This window comes from Budorcas taxicolor, chromosome 10 (assembly GCF_023091745.1).
Source record: "Budorcas taxicolor isolate Tak-1 chromosome 10, Takin1.1, whole genome shotgun sequence".
Classification (NCBI taxonomy): Eukaryota; Metazoa; Chordata; class Mammalia; order Artiodactyla; family Bovidae; genus Budorcas; species Budorcas taxicolor.
This window is the reverse complement of record NC_068919.1, coordinates 74,634,186-74,649,604: the sequence shown is the minus strand read 5'-3', so window position 1 is coordinate 74,649,604 and position 15,419 is coordinate 74,634,186. Positions and strand designations below refer to the sequence as shown.

The 15,419-nt window shown below is 40.5% G+C and overlaps 1 protein-coding gene across 1 annotated transcript in view; it reads left to right on the top strand.

The window, feature by feature from the left end:
- Positions 1–15,419, top strand: part of ESR2 (estrogen receptor 2) — a 58,038-nt gene that overhangs the window by 27,819 nt on the left and 14,800 nt on the right. The window contains exons 5-7 of the mRNA XM_052646901.1: positions 756–1,055; positions 3,811–3,949; positions 9,976–10,109. Of these exons, the coding sequence (XP_052502861.1) occupies positions 756–1,055; positions 3,811–3,949; positions 9,976–10,109 (573 nt within the window). The remainder of the gene's footprint in view (positions 1–755; positions 1,056–3,810; positions 3,950–9,975; positions 10,110–15,419) is intronic.

The window sequence follows — 15,419 nt, the reverse complement described above, 5'->3', positions numbered from 1 at the left end:
CAGTTTGTTGTGATCCACACAGTCGAAGTCTTTAGCGTAGTCAATGAAGCAGAAGTAGATGTTTTTCTGGAATTCTCTTGATTTTTCTATGATACAACGAATGTTGGCAATTTGATCTCTGGTTCTTCTGCCTTTCCTAAATCCAGCTTGAACATCTGGAAGTTCTCAGTTCACATACTGTTGAAGCCTAGCTTGGGGAATTTTGAGCATTATGTCTAGATTAAAAAAATATATCTAATCTCAAATTTTTTCAGTTAACTTATTATTTGAAATAAACTTATTTGTGTAAGTATGTAAAAAAATACACAGACACACATACACACATGCAAAAAAACTTAAGGATGTATTATAAAAATGTATTATTTATAGTCAGTTCCTACTTTTCCCTATCTTCTGCTTGAAGAAAATTCCTAATTTCATGGTTTGGAAACTGAACTCTGTTAGTACTCTTTAAAAGAAAGATGGATTTAGATTTAGAAATGGAATAGACAGTCTTGAAAAGGAAACCTAAAGATCATTTGGGCTGTTGTCTCTCAAAAGTCATTATTGATTTTACTAATACAGTCACAAATGTAATATCTTAATACATGTCTCACATGCTCCAGAAATAAAAGTCAGACTCTTGTACTAAGCCATATTCTATGAATAGACTCAGGTCTTACAATGATTTCTGTTTTCATCCTGGTGACTGGAGGAACCTGATGCTGCGTTGGGGAAGAGACAGGGAAAGCACTGTGTTATCTGCTCTCTTTTAGGCTCCCGGAGAGAAAGGTGTGGGTACCGCATAGTGCGAAGGCAGAGAAATTCTGATGAGCAGCTGCACTGCCTGAGCAAAACCAAGAGGAACGGTGCACCCGTGACCCGAGTGAAGGAGCTGCTACTGAGTGCCCTGAGCCCAGAGCAGCTGGTGCTTACGCTCCTGGAGGCCGAGCCACCCCATGTGCTCATGAGCCGCCCCAGCGCGCCCTTCACTGAGGCCTCCATGATGATGTCCTTGACCAAGCTGGCCGACAAGGAACTGGTGCACATGATCAGCTGGGCCAAGAAGATTCCGGGTAGGGCCTTCTGAGTCTTAGCTTTAAATTTATTTGTAGAAAGACCTGCTCCTAACCTTTATGGGGCATGAATACAGAATGGAGGTCTGCAAGCTGTGTCTTGAGTATTTAGCGGTTTGACAGCTTGATATATAAGCTTTAAATGGAATACGTCCTTTTTCTTATCTTGACACTTGTGCCTTCAACACAGGTGGCCAGGTTTCAATTTAGAATTCTTAAATTCCTCTGAGTTCTGTACCAGAAGGAGTTGTATATGGTGGGCCCCTTCTCTTCCTGTCCACCCCTGTTCCCCGCTCCACTGATCCCACACTGCCTTGCACACACCGAATCCTACCTGTTCATATCTCCTACAGACATTAGCTGGTTTGGCTATATCTCAAGCCTAGAGATGTTCTGGGAAGATAGACCCAGGGAAGAGACCCACCCATGCTCTGGATGTGGGTGTGGGGCCACTTAGGCAGGGAATTTTAAAGTCCTGAGACCTGGAGCATGGTCTAAAAGAAAGAAATCTGGGCTCCACCTTAACCCATCTCCTGGCTGTGAACTCATCCCCTTGGGAGGAGAGGTGTGGTCAGGTGAGGGTGAGGTGGGGCACAGTATGACCTTTCACAGTATGAAAGTGAAAGGTTTCTCTGATGCTAAATAGGAATTGTAAAATTTTGTTCCAATAAAGAGAAAAATCAGTAATACATACATAAATGAATAAAATGGATAAATAGAGTAAATCAGCTATGAAAGTAACATGAATCATCAATAAACCTGGAATGCTTTTTAACTTGATAAAATTAAAAATGGGTTTGGTTATTCCTGAATTGTCATTTAGAACATGCATTTTCTATTCTATCATCCGTTCATTTTCCCAAACCAGATTGTAATATATACACCCAAGGTAGCGCATGGTCACCATCTAGTTATTATTTGAATTGGTATTTCCATGAAAGAATGAATCGAGGATTCTAACATAGATTGACAGCAACCCATGCTTCCTCTGGACGGGCTTCTCCATGTACATCTTTCCATTTGTCTAAGAAATGAGGTCTCCAAGCTAAGTCACTAAGGAAGATTCCCATGGCCCAGAGGGCAGTCACTACATTAGGCAGATTTTGAAGATTGAGGGATCTGGGGGAAGAGCACCTGGGTTAAGGGTCTCAGAGAATAGGATTCACAGGGGTCATTCGTTGGCTTCTGAGCTTTCTGAGAATTTTCAGGTTTTTCTACTTCAGTTTTGATGGTTTAGCATCTTCTCCTTTGCCAGAATGATGTTTTTTTTTTTTTTCCCCCTGAGCTCTTTCCCATAGGAGACAATACTGGTGCAGTTTCCTCTAGCTTTTGATCTATGTGTATGCCAAGCCTATTTTTCAAGACCCCATCTGGAGAGTGGTGATTAATTACTTCTGAGAGCTGTGTAGCTTCTTTGTGCCAAAGCAAAACAGATCTCTTAAGCTGCATCAGTCCCTCTTCAAGTATGGTGTTTTGGAAATTTTTCTGAAAGCTTAGGCATAGTCTGAAGTTGTGGGATTTTTTTCCCCCACTTTCTCAGCTAGCATAGTCATTGTCTAGACCGAAAAAAAAACCCACAAAAACAAAAAACTTAGTCTATCAGCTAGTCTTGGCTTTGTTGAAGATCTATAAGTATGAAAAGCTTGATCTTCCTTGGGCAGGCTTATTGTCTGTAACTGTGGGTGAGGTTGGAATGTGTACACATACCAGGAATGTGAACTGAGTATGTAGGATGTGGCTTTGGAAAGGATTTATCCATCCTTCCATTCAGTTCTCCTTTGTTCAGATTTCTGTTATAATTGTTCAAAGAGTTGAACCACATATGTTCTCTGTGTCATAGTGTCTTCATCTGTAAAATGAGGATGATGAGAGATCTCACCTCTAGGAAATTCTCAGAGGTAGGCATTGTTGCCCCCATTTTTTCCTGTAAGAAAAACAAAGACTTAAAAGAAGATTAAATAACTAGCTGGGATGAGGCCGAGCAGGGGTTCTAAGCAAAGTCCATTGCACTCCAAGGTCATTTGTTTGTTGACTATATTTATATTATATGGCTTCCTCCTCTTATCATGACTTATGGAGGAAGCCCCAGTGATCTCTGCCTCTGAAGTTTTCCCTTAGGGACCTGTTTCTGTTGTTATGTGTGTTCTTCAGCATAGAATAGCTCAGAAACAAGTGCACCCACTCAGAAGAATGATTCTAATACTAGATGGGAAATGGTAAGCAATTGGAGGAACTCTTTCAGCTGGAACTTTGACTTTCTCCAAGAGCTGGTCCTGTTTTCTCTGCAAGCCCCCCACCCATCACCCCCACTATCCTGTCCCCTTACTCCTCCTGCCCCCATCATGGGCTGGGCCAGACAGGCAGCCCCTCTGGCTGGCGTCTGAACTCTATCTTTCTCGGTAGTGCAGAGGGATTACTGGGATATAACTAACAAAGGTCAGTGCCAGCTTTGTCTTCTTCCCTAGCATCTGTCTGGGAGCTGTATAAACCCAGCTAATAGTCCTTTGGAAATTCTGAATGATGTACATTTCTCTCTAGAAGGTGTTCGAGACAAGAAATTGTGAGTTACTCTCTCTGAATTCAGTATTTTCTTCCTCATCAGCTATTAACCACATCTTTAAAATATTGATTTCCCCTGCACTCTGGGTGATTTGTGTTTTCTTAGCTTTTCAAAACTTGCTCTTTTTTTTTTTTTAATGGAATCAGGGAGCTGAGGAGGAGGGCGGGTATGCTTACAGCCTCTTGCTTTCCCCAGGCTTCGTGGAGCTCAGCCTGTACGACCAAGTGCGGCTCTTGGAGAGCTGCTGGTTGGAGGTGCTCATGGTGGGGCTGATGTGGCGCTCCATCGACCACCCCGGCAAGCTCATCTTTGCTCCAGACCTCGTTCTGGACAGGTGAGACTCAAATTCCTTGTATTTCTTCTCCAACTTGAGTGAAGTGCCAAGTGAAGTGGGAACAGAGTCCTGAGTTCTGCAATGAAAACCTCACTCCTGAAAGGGCAGGTAGGAGGAGGAGAAGGTCGTGAGCTCCTTCACTGGGTCAAGAACCTGAGAAGGAGAGTGTGAGTGCAATGCTTCATTGTCCTGTGACTCATTCTTTCCTGCGACGCAGAAGCGCTCACTGGCCCGACCACACAAGGGCCTGTGTCCTGAGGGTGTGTGGGCACTCAGTGTGAAGCTCACCTTAGGTCTTCCTGCATTACAAAAAATCCATTTTTAGGTTTTAACTTTTAAGCTGTCCTGCTGTTCTTTCCACTAGTAGGGGCCATTTACATCTCCAGCTATCTGGACCAGTGGTAAAATTCTTATAAATCTACCAAGTTTATTTTTACATGCTTTAACTCACTCTAACTACACATATTATAGAGCATTTTGGGCAAAGCAATGGAAGAAATGGTTATTAAAACCAGGTGAAAGTTGATGGAAACTGGGGAATGATAGTGTTAATGCTATAATTTCTTGCATTTAGTTTTCTTTTCAAGATGGTGTGGAAAAGAAACCACTTTTTAATTGACTTAGTGAACCGTACGTGGAGGGAAAGCTGGAATGTACAGCAACACTGAAGCTTTTTGGTAGGAAAAGTAGAACACGTTCTTGGTGTTGTATTTGAACAGTTTGAGAATCTCCATGGAAATTGACTTTTGTCTTCCTTGTACTGAAAAAGTGCTAGTGTTGAGTGTTCAGTCACATTGGACCCTAAGCCTGTAGGGAAAGGATGGCTACTGCTGTGAATTGGGGGATCTGCCCCCAGCTCTCAGCACTACCTCTTTAGACCTTCAGAAGCTCCCCATGCCTACTTCACTCAGATGAAAAGTAGTAGCCAGGGTGTCAGCACCTACTCCTCCTGTTGTCGGGGAAGATGGCATTGACAAAAAGCGCTGTTCTAAGTGATGGAGGTGTTTTGGTGGAGAGCAGGGCCTTTGGGAGGAGCGGGAGCATGGACTATGGCTCTAGCAGGAGCAAGTCCAGAGGGAGGTTCTGGAAGCCCAGACCCTTCAATAGCAATCAAAATAGCTAACTTATTGGCCTATATGTGGCAGGCAGCATCTTAAGCACTAATGTCTTAGGTCATTACATCTTCACAGTAGCTCTTTTTGGGTGAGCACCATTATTATCCCTTTCCTTCAGATATGGAAGTGGGACGTTAGGTGAATTGCCTGCAGTTATGGTGATGGAGCTGGACACGGGGACTGGCTGTGAAGTTCACCCTCTTACCAGCAACAGTACATGCCTCTCAGCAGGATAGAGAACTGGATGAGAAAAGAGGAGGAGGCCAAAGGCAAAGTAACTTTCTGCTTTATTCTTTTATCTTAGAACAACTCTATTTTACTCTCTGGCCATTTCAGAAAACTTCTTCCTCCAGCTGTCATTTCACGGTGCCATGTTGCAAGGCAGGCTGAAAGGCCAAGCACCCAGTTGCAGCATCGCTGTCATTCATTCCTGCGTTCAACATGTTCCACTTGGTATTTAGATAAAGGTGCACACACACACACACACACACACACGAATATACACACATAATTCCCTATAAGTTAGTGCTAGGAAGAAGTTCTATCCTTTGGTGAACTAATACATTTGCAGACTTTGGGAATGGGTTTGCTTTTTTGTGTTGATTTCTAAAGTGTTGCCACATTTAGAGTTTATTTTCAGTGACTGTTTTATTCCTGGTTTTTAATACAACAAACTCGCCTCTTTGTATGGGTTCAACTCCTATATGTAAATAGGTTACTGTAAAAACAGTACAAACCCCAGATAAATTTTAGGCCTACCTGTTGGTTGAGTAATAGAAAAAGAAGTAATTTTTCTTATATATTTATTTTAATTAGACTCACATTAGAAGAGAAGAATTGATAGAAATTGTGTGTATTTGAGTGTAGAAGAGGAGTTCTTGGGAACTGTAAATGCATTCACATTGAACAGGCATTTTTCTTTGAGTGTCTACTAGTTGTTAATTTTGGTTGCAGTCCCTTCTTGTTTTGAGCACTCTGTAAAAGTCTAGAATTTCAAGTCTCAGATTCTTAGTACATCTATTATATATACAGCATAAATATATTTTAGTGTAATGGGTATATATCTGGAGGAATTGCTTATTCAAGCATGTTTAAAAATTTTTGACAATTCCAAAAGTCAAATTATTTACCATAAAGGAGTTCTAATGGGAATCTTTTCTGCCATGTGAATAAAACTTTTTCACACTACTTGAAAGTAACTGTCTTTTGGTGGATTGTCCTGTCAAGAGTTCCTCTATGTGGTAGTATGACCATTTAAGCAGTGAATACAACTAAATTAGCCTATTTATTTGTGGAGACTAAGACTATAATTTCTGTTTCCCTTTATTCTTGTCGAGGCTTCTGCAGTGAAAAAACTTGAACCTACTGAGGATGAGAGAAAAATCCAGGTATCTCAGCTTATTTCTAACAAGGTAGCTATTTAGGTAATCACTAGAATCCCAATTCACGTGAAGATCTACCAGAGAATTTGAACTTCTACTTATTTGAGAAATCGTATATGCTAAGACATTATGTGTCCTTAACATCAGTCGAAAACTGTCAAATGTTAATACAAAGTCAGAGGAAGTAGATGTTTATGGGGTTCTGTGGACTAACAATTATAAATGTGCTGAGTTTTCATTCATGTTAGGTATTTTTTTATTGAATTTTCTTTAAGAGACCCACAGAATTTTCCACTGCTAAATTTTTATTTCCCGTTTGTACTCAGATCATTCCACCTTAGTTGAATATTAAAGTCCTTCCCATGTGTCTCCCAACCCCACTGCCTCTCACACGGGAAGACAAGCTGTGGTCCATTAGCCACACGTGTACCATCAGTACAAAGCAGCAAGCCCCAAAGGACATCTCTTTCAAGATGTCCTTGGTATCAAACGGAATATTTTTCTTTTGTTATCAAATAATAGTCTGCTTGAAACTACTACTTTTATTTTTATTTAGCACTGGTTTATGGGTAAATGGGCTTCCCTGGTAGCTCAGCTGGTAAGAAATCTATGTGCAGTGCAGGAGACCCTGATTCAATTCCTGGGTCAGGAAGATCCCCTGGAGGAAGGGATAGGCTACCCACGCTACTAATCTTGTTCTTCCCTGGTGGCTCAGCTGGGTTCGATCCCTGGGTGGGGAAGATCCCCTAGAGAAAGTAACAGCTACCCACTCCAGTATTCTGGCCTGGAGAATTCCATGGACTATATAGTCCATGGAGTTGCAAAGAGTCTGACACGAGTAAGTGACTTTCACTTTTTCACTTTCACTGTGGATTAATGGGGTGTAAAAGTAAATTTCCATGAGTAGTTTTGTTTGATATATTGTTTTGATATTTTAATATCCAACTCATATACCTACTAGATTGACAACTCATATACCCAATTGGTTGAATTAAAATCTTTTAAACCTGTCTTAATATCTTACTCATAAATCAGTGTCAATCCATAGTTACTTACAGGATAAATGAAATAGGTCTTGTTGATATTTTAAAGTCCTGCCTCACTGTTCTGTATAATTCATCTTAAAGTAGAACTTTAATTAGGGTGTCCTTTATAAAGTAAGGGCTTCCCTGATAGCTCAGTTGGTAAAGAATCTGCCTGCAATGCAGGAGACCTGGATTCGATCCCTGGGTTAGGAAGATCCCCTGGAGAAAGGAAAGGCTACCCACTCTAGTATTCTGGCTTGAAGAATTCCATGGACTGTATAGTCCATGGGGTCACAAAGAGTTGGGCACGACTGAGAGACTGTCACTTTATAAATTATTTTACCTTATTGCCTCTATGTTTCTCATATTTCTTTTCTAAAAATTAGTTTGATTTCTACAGCCTGGGAAGTGAATAAAAATATTCTAACCTTGCTCACCCTCAACCCCAAATGAGATGGTTGGCTATCACACTTGCTGGAGAAAGCAATCAGACCTAGTTCTTTACAGCGGGTTTAGAAATTCTCTTTTTCCATGAGGTACATATGTTCTGATTTTTGTGAGTAGCAGCATTCATCAGGGCTTAAAATACCATGTGATACAAGTTCTCCCTCCATTTTTGAAATGTGAATTTACACTTAAAATACTATGTATTTTAATAAGGAAACAGTGCTAACTTCAGTATTTAGGGATGTGTTCTTGGGCTCAGGTGACAGCTTCTGCAAAATAGGATTAATTTCAAAGGAATCCTCTTATGCTACTTGGGGAAGTGGACGTGTGCGTGTGTGCGCATGTGTGCCTATGACTTCTCTGAGTTTCACAAAAGAGTAAAGAGCCAAACTACTTAACTGTCAGTGCAGGACTTGTTGGACTTTTTGTTTTTGGCCCCAGAGATATTTTAAAACTAACTTTTCTCAGTATCAAATGTCCTTAAACCCATCAGTTACAATTTCCAATAACTCGTTATCCTGGGCAGAGTGAGTTGGTGATTGGCTCGAGGGGCATTCAGTGAGTAAGCATTCCTTGTGCCCCTGCTGTGTTCAGGGCATGCATATCCTTACTGGACAGTTGCAGCAAGCTGCCTGGGAAAGGCCAGAGCAGGGGAGGGCTGGGGTTTCCTATAGGCTTTGGCACCTTTGGCTCTGATTCTCCAAAGTGGCCTTTCCCTTAGAAGTGACTTCTAAGGGGCATGATATTTTATCATTTAAACTGTACACTTTCAGAAATTCTAAACTGGTTGCTGAAGATACCACGCTTGTTTGCTAAAGTGTGCAGTTTGCGTACTTGTAACTTTGTATAGTGAGTTTGCAGAAATGTGCAGGATGCTGGTGAGTGGCCATCATAGCAGCAAATAGGAAAGACTTTATCAATTTGGTGGCACCCACTGGTGTCACTGAACTCTACAGAGGCCCTTTCTCCAAACACCACCGTCACTGGAAATGTCCTGGGTTGGGATTCGAGGAAGGATGAGGGACTAGCCAGTTCTTTGAAGATCTCAGGTCCCCTGCAGGGGCTGCTCCAGAGACTGAAAATGAAACTTTCATGATTTCACTTTTACCACAGCTGCCCTTTGCTGTGTACTGCAGGCTTTTAGAAGCAAATGAAACTTTCATGACAAAATCATCTAACTGCTTGCTTGTCAAGGACTTATAATAGTTCTATGACTGATGATAATGCACGTTTTTGGGGGGGAGCAGTGAGGTGGAATAATATGTGTCTGGCTGGAGTGAATTGAAGCTGGTATTTTGTTGATGCAGTTCAAGTAATTTACTTCAAAAGTATGCTTATACAGTTCATTTCCATAAGGAGTGCTCAAAAGAATTTTGATTATATGGTCCAATGTTTGTCTAAAGCTTTTGCTTAAAAATAATCTTTGACAAGCCAAAATTACTACATCTCCATTTCTACCTTTCTTTCCTGATTCTGATCTATCTTCTATAATTTTGATTTCTTTGTATGTCATAATAGCTTTTGTTCAAACTACATTTAAATGTCTGTTCATTGCCCCACCAGTTTCTAACTGACCACCAGGATGTGAGAGTTAAGCTCTAGATATAAAGTGTTATTTCTTTTTGGAATATTTGCTTCTGTTATGTTCAGTCTTTTCTCATTAATACTTTAGAGTCTTTTGATGAGAACATGAACTCTTTTTAGTAAAATATGTCATATTTTGAGGGTTGGCTGAAATAGTTTAGATTGAAAATAAACAGAAATGGTATTCTTTTAAGAAAACATTTGGTGAACAGGTAGAAGGAAAATGTACTTCCAGTGCACACTGTTGCCTAAATAGTATTTATTCAAATATTTGGTTCAGGGACTTATAGGAAATGCCCTGTTTTCCTTATATAAAAATTATTCTGGTAATTTCATATTTCTGGGTGTGCTCTCATTACTATCTTTTTAAAGGGTGTACTAGATGAAATTTGAGATTAAAAAGAAAATACTCCTTACTTTTCATGGTTACCTGAAGCTATATGTTTCTTACATTTCCAAATGGACTTTTGTAGGGATGAAGGGAAATGTGTTGAAGGAATTCTAGAAATCTTTGACATGCTCCTGGCAACGACTTCAAGGTTTCGTGAGTTAAAACTCCAACACAAAGAATATCTCTGTGTCAAGGCCATGATCCTCCTCAACTCCAGTAAGTAACCACACAGCTGGGCCATGTTTTATGGGGGAGAGATGCTGTTTTTAGAGTCGTCATGGTATTTTATTTAAAAAGGGGAAAATGGCTTTCTTTCTGACTTCTCTGTTTCATTTATAGGGATTTAAATTGTACTTAACTTTTGGTAATTTGAATATAAATTATTCATTAGGTGAACTACTGGTGGTAATTTAAAAAGTGGCTCAAGCCACTCCACCGGAAAAGGAAAAAATGAACTTTAAAATGTTTACCTTGCATCGTTTTGTGTGTTTTTGACATTCTGATTTATTTTATTGTGGTGTAACTGACATATTGGGCTTCCCAGGTGACTCAGTGGCAAAGAATCTGCCTGACAGTGCAGGAGATGCAGGAGACTCAGGTTTGATCCATGGGTCAAGAAGATCCCCTGGAGTAGGAAATGGCAACTCCAATTTTTTTTTTTTTTAAGTAAAGATGCTTCAGTATTCTTGCCTTGGAAATTCCATGAACAGAGGAGCCTGGTGGGCTGCAGTCCATGGGGTCACAAAGAGTCAGATAGAACTTAGTGACTAAGTCCCCACACAACTGACATAACGTGGTATTATTTAACACGTACAACATAAATGATTTGAATTTGTGTAATTGAGAGATGATCACATTAAGTGTGTATGCCAATTCCAATCTCGCAATTTATTCCCCTCCCCCCATAATGTAAGTTTGTTTTCTACATCTGTGACTCTATTTCTGTTTTGAATTAATAAGTTCATTTGTATCATTTTTTAAGATTTCACATATAAGCAATTTAATATTTGTCTTTCTCTGGATGAGAGGATGAGATGGCTGGATGGCATCACTACTCCGGGAGATGGTGATGGACAGGGAGGCCTGGCGTGCTGCAATTCACGGGGTCGCAAAGAGTCAAACACGACTGAGCAACTGAACTGACTTAGTATGATAATCTCTAGGTCCATCCATGTTGTTGTAAACAGTGTTATTTCGTTCTTTTTAGTGGCTGAGTAATATTCTGTTGTATATGTGCACCACTACTTCTTTATCCATTCATCTGTAGACGGACAACTAGGTTGTTTCCATGTCTTAGCTATTGTAAATAGTGCTGCAGTGAACATTGGGGTTGCATGTGTTTGTTTGAATTATGGTTTTCTCCAGATATGTGCCCAGGAGTGGAATTACAGGATCATATGGTAGTTCTATTTTTATTTTTTAATGAACCTCTGTACTGTTCTCCTGTACAGATGCTATAGCGATTTATATTTGCAGCAACAGTGTAGGGGAGTTTCCTTTTCTCCATACTCTCTCCAGCATTTATTATTTGTAGACTTTTTGATGATGGCCTTTCTGACTAGTGTGAGGTGATACTTCATTGTAGTTTTGATTTGGATTTCTCTGATAATTAGTGGTGTTGAACATCTTTTCATGTGCTTTCTGGCCATCTGTATGTCTTCTCTGGAGAAATGTCTGTTTATATCTTCTGTTCATTTTTCAGTTGGGCTGTTTGTTTTTCTTTGATACTGAGCTTCATGAACTGCTTGTATATCTTGGAGATTAATCCCTTGTTGGTTGCTTCATTTGCAAATATTTTCTCCCATTGTGTGGGTTGTCTTTTTGTTTATGGTTTTCTTTGATGTGCAGAAGCTTTTAGGTTTAATTTGGCCCAAATTAAATTTAAGTAAACAAATTTATTTTTGCTTTTATTTTCATTACTCTAGGAGGCAAATCAAAAAAGATATTGCTGGGATTTATGTCAGAGAATGTTCTGCTTAGGGCTTCCCAGGTGGTGCTAGTGGTAAAAAACCCACCTGCAATTCAGGAGACAGAAGAGATGTAGGTTTGATCCCTGTGTCAGGAAGATCCCCTGGAGAAAGGCATGCCAGTCCCCTTCAGTATTCTTGCCTGGAGAGTCCCATGAACAGAGGAGCCTGGGGGGCTGCAGTCCAGTCACAAAGAGCTGGACATAGCATGAACGCATGTGTTCTGCTTATATTTTCCTCCAAGAGTTTTACAGTGTCCAGCCTTACATATAGATCTTTGATCCATTTCAAATTTATTTTTGTGTATGGTGTTAGAAAGTGTCCTAATTTCATTTTTTTACATGTAGCTGTCCAGTTTTCCAGCACCACTATTGAAGATACTGTCTTTTCTCCATTGTATTTTCTTGCCTCCTTTGTCATGGATTAGTTGACCATAAGTCCCTGAGTTTATTTCTGGGCTTTCTATCTTGTTTCATTGACCTACATTTCTGTTTTGTGTCAGTACTATACTATTTGATTGCTGTGGCTTTGTAGTGTAGTTTGGGGTCAGGGAGTCTGATTCCTCTAGCTTTGTTGTGCTTTCTCAGGATTTCTTTGGTTATTCTGGGTGTTTTGTGTTTCTGTATAAATTTTGGAATTTTTTTGTTCCAGTTCTGTGAAAGATGTCATTGGTAATTTGATAGGGATTACCATGGGTCATTTTGACAGTATTGATTCTTATGATACAAGAATCCTTCTATATGGATAGTTGTGCCATGCTTAGTTGCTCAGTTGTGTCTGACTCTGCGACCCTATGGACTGTAGCTCGCCAGGCTCTCTGTCCATGGGGATTCTCCAGGAAAGAATACTGGAATGGGTCGCCACGCCCTCCTCCAGGGTATCCTCCCAACCCAGGGTTAGAACCCAGGTCTCCTGAATTGCAAGCGGATTCTTTACCCTCTGAGCCACCAGGGACGCCCATGAATACTGGAGGGAGTAGCCTATCCCTTCTCCAGGGGATCTTCCTGACCTAGGAATCGAACTGGGGTCTCCTGCATTGCAGACAGATTCCCTGCAGCTGAGTACCAGGGAATCTCTATGGATAGTTACTTTCATAAAATTAAAAAAAAATTTGAAAAGTACTAAGCCCTAGTATTTTATTGTTATATTCAGTTGATTTAAACTTACTCTATCAGTTGCTGTAAGAGTTTCCAAATGCTTACCCTCAATTTTTACTTCTCTCTTTGTGTACTGGTAACAGGTCATACTTTGTGTAACTCTGGTATTGAGCAGGAAGTATTGTCTGGGAGATAATTGGATCAGGGTACAGGGACAGTGTGAGGGGAAGAAGTTAGGTCTTAAAGGAGGGGAGAGGGGGAATGAAGAAATTTGAAGGTCATGTGAAGCTCAGAAACCCTGAAGACAACTTTGGGTGCTTCCTTGTTGGGTCTCAATCTGGCCTTACTTATAAGACAAGACATTTCCCCTGCACCCAATGCATTCTCTACACCATATCTAGAAAACAAACATTTGTGAGTAGAAATAGTAAATCGTTGGGCAAGTGAGAATTGTAGGGGAAGTCAAGAAAACTGCTAAATGTTTTGGGGCTTTTATCACTTTCTTGACATTGACTGTTACCATTCACCTTCTGTAGAATAATTTGAGGACGCGGCTTACATCAGTGATTAAGCTGATGTGCATGTAGGTAATGACCAAGTGGGACATTTGAAACTGATTGTGGAAGGAAATCAGCTTTTTCAGATCTTGTCTTTGAATCTACATACTTACGTTATCTCAAATGTTTGCTGTTGTTTGTCTCTGTTAAAGGGAAGATTTCCTTGGAAAGTTCATTTGTACCTTGGCACAAGAGAATTATCAAATGCCAGATTATGGGACTTCTGTCACTTGCAGAAATAACTTAGGCCTCTTTTCTGTGTAGCACAGTGCTCCTTGGAAAGCAGTTGCTTCTTGTTAGAACACTTTGATGTGTAAAGGCTTCTGTTTGGCGAGGCTCCTTACAGACATTTTAGCCTCTGAGACATCATATTGTGTTGTTAGGAAGCTAGAAGCATCATCTGTGCAAATGGGAAAGATTAAGGCTGTGGCGTTCCTCCTGCAGCGTCTCACAGAGCTGCCATGTGGAGGGAATTACAGAGGGTGAGGCAGGCATGTGATGTAATTTTCACTCATGGTGGTAAATGGGTAGAATTTGTTTACAGTAAACCCAAATTTAAGAAATCTTCTTTAAAAAGTTTTTTTGGCCTGGTGGTCAAAACAGTTTTCAAAGTGAATATATTCTATTTTTTTTTTAAGCTGTGCCACATGGTATGTGGGATCTTCATTCCCTGACCAGTGATCAAACCTGTGTCCCCTGCAGGGGAAGCACAGAGTCTAAACTCTGGATCATCAGGAAAGTCCCCAAAGTGAATTTATTCTGTTCAGCATTACTGTTCAGAAAATGGGGTTCTCATTCTATTGGAAAATTTCCACTGTTAGGAGAGGTCTTTGCTGGATTTTAAGCATTTCAAGTTACAGGCTATTTTTCCTTTTGATTATTTATAACATTAACTTGAAAACAAATACAGAGACAGAATCCACTTAGGCACCTTAAATTTAAGAAACCCTACAGAATATATAAAACAGACACAGGCCATAAAGGACAGTGATTCCCAAGAGAAGAGACAGAAAATGAGTCCTTTGATCAGTTTACTGTCTAGAGCCAGTTTCCAGGTTGTAACACAGGAAGAAGTGACCCAAGTGGACACCAGGGGTCTTCCTGAACTGAGGGGACAGAGTTGTGCGTTTAGGGAGGCTAAGGCAGCTAGGATTTGCAGGGGACAGTACTGGTGAGGAAAGAGCTGGCCAGAGAGGCTTTCGAGATCTGCAGAGGGTTCCTGTCAGGTCTTCAGCTGAGTATCAATTTCATGCTTATTATGATGATAACTAAGGACGGGGAAAGAATCATCAGAAAGAAGGAGGCAGAACAACCCCTGGAAGTTCACACAGGGCCAGGAATAGTTCATGTTCTCACCAGCCACAGGGAAAAACCTTGAGCTCTACTGGATGTTGGCTGTAGTACTCAGAAAGGTGTTGTTTCAGGAGTGAGGTAACACGAGCCCTAGAATAAAGGCTGCTCTGGTCCTACAAATGAAACTTAAAAACAGGTCTGAAGGATCAAACTATTGCCAAGTAACTTAACTGCACCCAAGAATAAAGTGCCAGACAATTTAAAGGACTAGAAGAATATACAACACCTAACAGGGTAAATCAATCAAATGTTGGCAGGCATGCAAAGAAGCAGAAAATATGACTTAAAACGAGGGAAATGACAATAACTGGAAAAGATGCCAGAGGATGCAGATGATAAAATTAGTCAACCAGGACATTAAAACAATTAGTATAACTATATTCCTTATTTCTGAGGAGTACTAGAGAGGAAAAAGCTGGCCAGAGAGGCTTTCAGAATCTGCAGAGGGTCCCCTTCAGGTCTTCAGCTGAATATCAGTTTTGTGCTTATTGCAGTACTAACCAAGGACAGGGCAAGAGTCACCAGAAAGAGGAAAGCATGAACAGGTTGGAA